The sequence below is a fragment of the Crocodylus porosus genome, unplaced genomic scaffold (assembly GCF_001723895.1).
Source record: "Crocodylus porosus isolate Cpor-Errol unplaced genomic scaffold, CroPor_comp1, whole genome shotgun sequence".
Classification (NCBI taxonomy): Eukaryota; Metazoa; Chordata; order Crocodylia; family Crocodylidae; genus Crocodylus; species Crocodylus porosus.
Genome location: NW_017728928.1, coordinates 12,410,484 through 12,418,800, shown reverse-complemented (window position 1 = coordinate 12,418,800; position 8,317 = coordinate 12,410,484). Strand labels below are relative to the sequence as shown.

The 8,317-nt window shown below is 41.7% G+C and overlaps 1 protein-coding gene across 6 annotated transcripts in view; it reads right to left on the bottom strand.

Moving 5' to 3' along the window:
- Nucleotides 1-1,690: 1,690 nt before the first annotated feature.
- SAP30BP (SAP30 binding protein) overlaps nt 1,691-8,317 on the bottom strand; it is a 51,760-nt gene continuing 45,133 nt past the window's right edge. For 2 of the 6 annotated variants that reach the window (XM_019542576.1, XM_019542573.1), the window contains exons 6-12: nt 6,731-6,822; nt 6,171-6,231; nt 5,379-5,430; nt 4,937-4,995; nt 3,608-3,692; nt 3,486-3,494; nt 1,691-2,899 (exon numbers count right to left, since the gene is read on the bottom strand). In XM_019542576.1, coding sequence (XP_019398121.1) covers nt 2,718-2,899; nt 3,486-3,494; nt 3,608-3,692; nt 4,937-4,995; nt 5,379-5,430; nt 6,171-6,231; nt 6,731-6,822 — 540 coding nt within the window. In that variant the 3' untranslated portion in view covers nt 1,691-2,717. Of the gene's footprint in view, nt 2,900-3,485; nt 3,495-3,601; nt 3,693-4,936; nt 4,996-5,378; nt 5,431-6,170; nt 6,232-6,730; nt 6,823-8,317 lie in introns of all 6 variants that reach the window. The other 4 variants (XM_019542575.1, XM_019542577.1, XM_019542572.1 and 1 more) reach the window with 3 other exon arrangements.

Genomic DNA, 8,317 nt, shown 5'->3' with positions numbered 1-8,317 from the left:
AAGATATTTTAATCCCCCCCGACTCGCAGCAACTTTGACCGTCAGTTCAAAGCAAACTATTTCCAGGATGTTAAGTTCACAGAGAAGCAGGCTTTCTTCTCAAACCTTATACCCATACTCACAGGATTGCAGCGAGCTGAAGTGTCATCTCTGGTGCTAAAGCAGCATCTTCTGTCACTGGAGAAAAATGGAGTTTAAAGTAAAATGCACATATCATTAATTCAGCAAAGCTAGAGATGGAGCTATCAGCAGCCCGCCATCTGCTCTGCTTCCATTTAGTGGCGCACTTTCAATCCTGCCATTCAATGCATCTTTAGAAAAAGATTACTGGTTAGGTCTGGATTGATGACCTCCAGGATGCAGCCGTCTTTGCCCGTGAAGGAAAACAACACACTGGTTAGGACACTCACTTTAATTGGCAGCATCAAAGGATGATCTAGAAATGGCAGTGGAGACTATTGCTTTACAAGTGCTAACTCAGCTCTGTAAGACGTGCCAAATAGCTCACACTTCCCATCTGCCAGCAGGTAGCACTTTTTATTGCCCAGATGTAAGTACTCTCTAAACATACAAGCTCGCCTCCCTACCACCACAAAGTAAGTCTTTTAAACTCACAGAACAGAAGATTCCAATCTAAAACTTTGCCCTCCAGGGCACGGCTCCTTTACAGCATCTGCCTCTGTTCTAAACTATAGCACTAGGTACCTAACCAGGGTACAATTCCCACTTCCCTTATAGACAGGGCAAAGTTAACATGTTATCTGCCACTGTCAGTTAGAAGTCAAAATCCCAACAGAGCTGCTGACTTGGTTCCTACTAGCAAGGTAAGTCAATAGCAGAGCCACATTATCACCACCATCCTTCCACAACATATCTGCCATACTAGAATCCTTCCAACTCTGTAGTCTCCCAGACTATACAAAACCCAATATTTTAAGTATTATTTAGGCAATACACTGTCTAGAGCTTGTAAACATGAAATCCTAAAAAATCTTACATGCCTGCTGATCTATTAATCTTCTTTCCATAACCCAGAGGGAATGGATGGGAGAGATTACACTGAGATAAGAATGGTCAGAGATCAACTGGAAAAAGCTGATCTATAGAACCTGAAAAAAATAAATAAATCAGGATTTAATGCAGTTAAAAAAAAAAATGTTCAGATAGAACTACTGACCTCACAAAAAAGGTATTTCTCGAAACAGGTGGTGGAGTTTAAGTTATTCTTCCCACCTACATCAAACAGTATTTTACTGGTTTGTTGGCTGACCCTGCACAGGTCACTCCTACTATATATTTACCTTGTGATTCTCTCTCTCACTTGAAGATTGCTGAATGATAAGGGTTTATATAAAACACCTAAGTGCGGGTGAAATTTAAGAAACTGGAATGACCTTGAAAGAAATGGAATTCTAGACATCTCAGCTGTTAACTGCAGCAGGACTTATACAAGCAGAGAAGTCCCTAAAAAGTGACAACCAATGTCATGTCCAAATTAATTAAACCCCCCCCGCAGAAGCTTGAGATTAAAGATGTTTCCATGATTTCACTTAAATCCTACGGAGAAATGTATTAAACCTTCCTTGGCAGTCCGTGCCACCAAGATAGCACAAAATTGAAGATGAAATTACGGATTTGTTTTCCACAGGTCAAGCTGAGGGCAATACAAAAACCCCACAGAATACTCCACAAGATTTGAGCTTTTCCATTTTTATAATCAAGTTTTAGCAACCTGGGTAAGAAAGCTTATACAATAAAATTATCAACTGACAGCATCCTTTTTGCAACAGTGGGGGCAAGCAGTAACTGCAATGCACACTTCACAGTTTGTGTCACCATCTACCACACAGATACAGACATGCCACAGCTTTTATGTCTCCACTACTTTTTGACAATCTGGTATCCAAGCTCACTCCATGGTGATGGGACAGTTTCTCTCTGCAGCTCTCTCCAAACGGTGCATTCTGAGTTCACATCTACAGTGTAAGACGTCTAGAGAGTACAGGTTCTGCACAGGAATCTCCATCTCTGCAAGAGACTAGTAAGACTGACCACATTTCACTTTAACAAAGCTTCAATGCTTTTAACACTTGATCACAGAACTAGAAACGTACATGGGTATGCACAAAGGTTACAGATGTGAGCATCACTGAGGGAAAAAGGAGCCTGCATTTATACATGTAGATTGTTACTCACATCTCAGCTATGCCTGTGTGCAGAAACATTGATCAGACCTCTGCTTTGGTTTCTTTGAAGCAGAGTGAGTAAGTGTTGGGGGAGACTGAGTCACAGGGAAGCAGCCTTTAAAAGACTGTCTGGGATGCAAGGGAACAACACTGGTATGTCCCCCCTGTACTTGGTTTAAACCAGACTTCCAATAGGGAGAAGAACCCCACGCCACATCAGCATTGTTAATGCCATAAAGCTAAAGTTTACAAGCTGACACTGTACACTGCTTCCCCGCAGCACAGTGACCGGTTATTCCTGAAAAGAGAAACAGAAACTCCTTTTCATGAAGGTCACAGTCCCATGTGCACGTAGACAGAATGGCTGCACGCAACCCTGCTCACTCCTTTAATGGGAGCTGTGGTCCATTTGGGGGGGAAAAAGAGTCTTGTCTCTTTGCACTGAGGGAATAAGAGTGATCCCCTCCCCTATTTCCAAGGACAATGCCTTTATTTCAGCCCGGAAACCCAGGTCAAGGTCCATTGCACTTGTCATTGCTTTGCTTTTTTCACTATGGTGCCAACAGCAGAGATGACTGTGGTTTTGGAGCCACTGGCACTGGTCGTTACTGTGACAACAGCAGGCAGTGTTGCGGTGGTGGTGAGGATGGTGGGCTGAGCTATTGTTGTTACTGGTATGGCTGAGTCCCACTTGCTCTTCCTTTTCTGCGCATCTGTGCATTTGGTTAAAACAGAAAGATAAGCGTTACTGTTAACTGGCAGGGATCTTTTAATGGCACCTTCCTCCCCACATCCTGCCTATTTCCTCACTTCTTCCTGGAGCAAAATGTCACTTTAGATCAGATGCACTAGGAAAAGCCCAAACGGAATGTCAAAACCTGGAGAGCAAAATTAAGGAATCTACACTTGACCGCTGACCTCTAGTCACATGACAAATTCACTCACTGCCCAAATTATGTCTGCTTTCTGACAGAACACAACGATCCCCCCAGTGCATAATACCAGGGTATAGGGCAAAGAACTACTTACTTGGAGATCTTATCACACTTCACATTTTAAGAGTCATTCTCCAGATTGCAACATGCTTTAAACTGCACCTTCTCTTCCCCACCTCCACTCATCTTTCCAAGGCTTTCGGGAAAGACCTGTCCTAACAGAGCTCAGCAAACACATATAGGAACACATTTCTTTAACCCCTGACAAATCTTCTACGCAAGAAAATGCCAGGTCTTTATACCAGATGATTGATCAAGCTTCTCCCTAATCTCAGTGCCTCACTTCTACCAACCCCTGACAAACCTTTTTTTCCTGCAGACAAAAAAAGACAAGGAGAAGTAAGGGAACTTTTACGGTTTTGATGTAGCAAAAGCAATTCCAAAATTACAAAAAAAATACAAGTTTGAAGTACAACGTGCCTTTACCTCCAACAGCAGTGCTGGCTGTTGTGGTTGTAGTAGATGAAGCATTTGTTGTGGTACCCTTCTTAGTGCCAGTCACAAACTCAATCTAGAAAGGAGGAGGGGATAAAAGGAAAGAATAAGATGTTATCTATTTATCCGTACCCTCTCTTACCTTATTGTAAAACTCTCCTTTAGATCCAGGAGGTTGTGAGTTATGAACACATGTATTAGACTACTCCAGTTGACAATATTATGTGGGAGATGAATACACAGCCCTGAATTCAAGCTCTCTTAAGTATATCAAGAGTTATAACCACTATGACCTGAAATACTGAGATCTTTGAGTAGATGCAGAGAATCATCACATTTCTGAATGCTCCACAGAAATCAAGTTTTTGTTCTTACTGGATAGAACAAGGACAGGTCTTGGTCAGTGTAAACATGTTCTTATAATTACATGTTTCTTCAAGAAACACTAGGAAAATAAGAACTGTTCTAAAATGCATGTTCTTACATGCATGGCTGGAAGAGAGTAGATCACAAAAACAGCTTGGTAACAAGAACTACAATAGCCTGTGATTATGTATGGGGATACGGTCAAAGGTGACTATTTCTGTGCAAAAAGCAGAACAAGAGATAATCAAAGAGAAATGGCTAACAATGTTAGCCATCTGATATACCACTTGCCTGTAAATCACTCTACAAGTGTGAAGGGGAGAGAATCTCATCAACCCTTTGGATGGGATTTCTTAAGGCCAGTCACTAATCCAAGCGTATTAATCCTGGGAAAATAAAAATCTTCCAATACGTGGGGCATGTGGATGTTCTTAGTGATTCAATTTCCTGTCATGATATTTGCAGATATAGATACGTTGAGATGGGTCTCAATATTTTTGGAATGTGATAACAGCAAATGGCAATATTAGAAAGAGAGAATAGAATCGAGTTACTCACTCACAGTATGAAATGGGAGGGAAATTAATCTAAATTAGGTTGTGCGACCAAGGCAAAATGTCAAGGACTATGGAGATAATAGTTCTTTATCCAGTATCTTGCCTCTATTTGGAATGAAAGGGGCAGTTTTGGGTGTTCTGATTCAAGACTAGTGACAAAACTGGCAGGAACTCAAGGGAATTAATGGCCCAAAGGAACTGACCTATAAGGAAAGGCTAAAAGCTAAATCTGCACATCTTGGCGAAGGCATGATTATGGGGAGGAATAAGCAATCATCTAAAAATATTCAGCAGTCCCTGGTTCATGAGGGAGCAGGAAAGCGACAGAATGAAATTTAGTAAACAAGAAATTACGGCTAGAGATTAAACTTTGCATTTCCAGTTTCTGAATAGCTACCTTAGTGCGCTCCTTCTTAGCCTTTTCCAATTTGTCCATTTCAATCTTCTGGGCTTTGGCTAAAAAAAAGAGGTCAAAAGATTCAGCAAAATCTGTAAGTCTGCAACTCTACCATATTCCCCATCTCTGAAATGAAGAATATAAAACCAGCAAAAATTGCTATAAATGTTTTTACTTTCCATCAAGTAACCGTTTTTGAAATTTTTACTGCCACCAATTCTGAATACCAAAACAATAATTTTAAGAGAGGGGTTTTCCAAACTGGCAGAACATCAAAGTCATCTATCTGTCTAATTAAAAGCAGAGCAATGCCTCATGGCAGGCATGTTCCGACTTTCTCTTCCTTCAAATGGATGTTGGATTAAAACAGGTGTTTAAAGTTCAGCATGATCCAGTAGTAATTATGAGGTAACAGCATGGGGAGACCAGAAAGATGAATTACCTAGTGCTTCATAGTAGGAATCCTCTGACCATCCATGAGGGTCAAACATGTCCTAAAAGAAAAGTCATCTTTGGATTACGTTGGTATCTCAAAAGGAAATACATAAATGGTTTAAGTATGACTATATTTGTATATGAATCATATATAAATGCACCTCAATGAAAAGAAGTTCTGTGGGTAAGATCACTACCATTGTTCTTGCTTCTCCTTTACATCTCAGTGATCCACAGAAAAGCTGGGACAAATGACAGCGATGCTTATGGAAGCCACATGTTCTTTTGAAATGCCCTTTTTAAGCATGAATTGATAAACATTGTTTAAGATGTTCTGGTTGAAGGAGCCAGACATACACCTGTCTGGCTTCTTTGAGAAGTCTCTGCTTGTAGCTTGGAACCATTAGCATAACTGTTATTTTCTAGCTGACAATTTGCTTTACTTGTCCTGGCTATGCCAATTTCACGACAGACAGACTGTTTCTTCCCCCAGTGTGACATTAGCTACCCAAACTTGAGCTTTATGACAGGGCCCAGAGCGTGCCCAGGAAATAAAGTTTTAGCTCTACCATTGCAAACCCTATGATTAGTTGCTCCAGCTGTGAAATTCAAAGTTCATATAGCAAGACTTCAGCTACGAGGGCTCAGTATTGCACAAAGCATGGTGTACTTTAACTCAACTATCTTGATCAACTCTTTTCACAAGTAGTCCTGATGCAGGAAGAACTCCGCCAAGAAAGGAGACAGAAAATTCACAGACCCATCCTGATTCTCCCATTAAATCTTTCACTCAACTTACTTTTGGATAGTTTGTCCCCAGTTCATCAATTGAACAAAACTGGATCAGCTTTTCATAGATGCTGAAATGGAAAAACTGGAGTTAGTTTTGCTTTCCTTGTTCCTCTTCTCAAATGTGATCATTTTGGATTTGCTGGCAAAGAAACAGACATTTCTATATATGGGGACAGCAACAGAATTGCAGCCTGAAAAGTCACACTTTGAGGACCCTTAACCTCCAGCATAATTGGCACAACAAATTGCAAGCCACGGTCCTCCCCCACTGCTCCCAGGGATGGCTCATCTCCCACCTCCCAGCCCAAAACAGAACTCTCATATCCACAGCTCCATGCTTATTGCTTTTAAAATCTGAGCCTAAACGTTGGCTCACTCTCATCTATACACATCTCTGAAGTAACATGAACCTCGTTTCTACACAATATTTTCCTAAGTTGTCACCCGCTTCATGAGCAAGAGACCGTTGCTGCTTAAAATTCCATTTCCAAAATGATCTAAACATCAGGGAGGACGTATCCTGGGATCTGTTTTCACATGGGGCTATAGCCTCAAGGGACAGCTCACCTGGGGTTGCGAAACTCCTTCTTCCTCTGAATGATGTAGTTCATGTCCATACCCTCTTTCATTTTTCTTTCATACAGCTTCTGTATTTTGTCCTGGGTAAGAGGGCAAAAGAGTTAAGAGCCACTGCAACAAAAAAAAGTACCACGACAGCTGGCGAGATGACACGTACATACAGGTGAAGAGAAAAACCAACCAAGCCCAGTCCTGCTATCCAACTTAGGAAAGTGACACGGGAACAAAGGCTAGAGGGGTGAAGACACACAACTGGAAGAGGGCAGAAGTCCCTGAATGCATGAGTTCAGTAGCTTTCCTTATAACCACAGCTACTTAGAGTGACTTATAAAGCTGGGGCTAAGCAACTCAATGAGATTCAGAGTTCGCACAAAATTTGCCTTACTAGGTTACTGAGAGATTTGGTGAAATCCCAGGGGACTGATTTGGTAATCAAAGCAGCCACCAGTGCTCTGCCTGAAAGCCCCTGAAACATAAATCATGCAGGTACTGGGAGGAGTTAAAGCTAGGGGGCACCAAGATGTAGGTTGATATCAACAGCTCTGGCTCAGCATATAGCATTTGTACTAAACAGCATAGTCAACTCTTATTCGTTTGGGTCTCACACATGCAACTAAACAGAATTGCTGCTAGGCTACGCAGAGACACGGCTCAGTGCCAGGCTTGTGAAATGCAAGGCAGGGAGAGCCAATTTCTGTTGGAAATCTGACTAAGTCGTCCTGTTCAAACAGTGTTATCTGCAGGCACTGTCAGTGCTGCCCACTGCCAGGCAAACGTTCTCGATAACTACACACTTGCAAACAAGTCTTTGGCCACAGGTAGAGCTGATTAGGCGAAAGCAACTACCTGTGCTGGAATCATGCAGCTGCACAATACTGGGAATACTCCAATAAAGCAAAAATCCCTTGGGAAAGACAACTGAAAGAGATGCAGGTGGGAAATGCTGAACACAGTCTACTGTCAAGGACATTGAAGATGTGAAGCAAAGAATTGCATGCATTTTGTTCATCGTGGAAGCAATATTAAGGGAGGAAGCAGGGAGCTACCTAGGATAGAAGGAAGTACTTTCAACCCTGTACAAACTGGGAAAGATAGTTTTGTTAAGTTTTAAACAGCAACTGGTATTTGAATCTTCATTCTAAAGTGAATTTATTTGGGACACAAGCACTTTGAGAAGCTCCATATGTGGCTGTTACAGGAAGCAACAGTCAGAAGCCCTTACAACAGCAAGATTCCAGTTTTTGGCTGAAACTCAAGATTAACGCTGGGCAGCAAGATTATATTCCTTTCTCTGCAATCGACTTTCCCAAGGACCTTTAGCTTCCCAGTATCCCTCCTGTATGTAAAACAGGGAAAACCTGTGCAGCACAAGTTCATGAATGGGGTACAAGTTTGCTGCTGTACATGAACACCCTTGTATGCAAAAATCAACCATATTCTAGTAACATCAGCTCAGAAACTGATATTTACTCAATAAATATTACTCAGATATGTGGGGAGCCGGAGGAAAAGCAAGGGCAATGTTGGACCCCTGCTAAACCAGATGGGGCAACTGACAACTGATGCCCAGGAAAA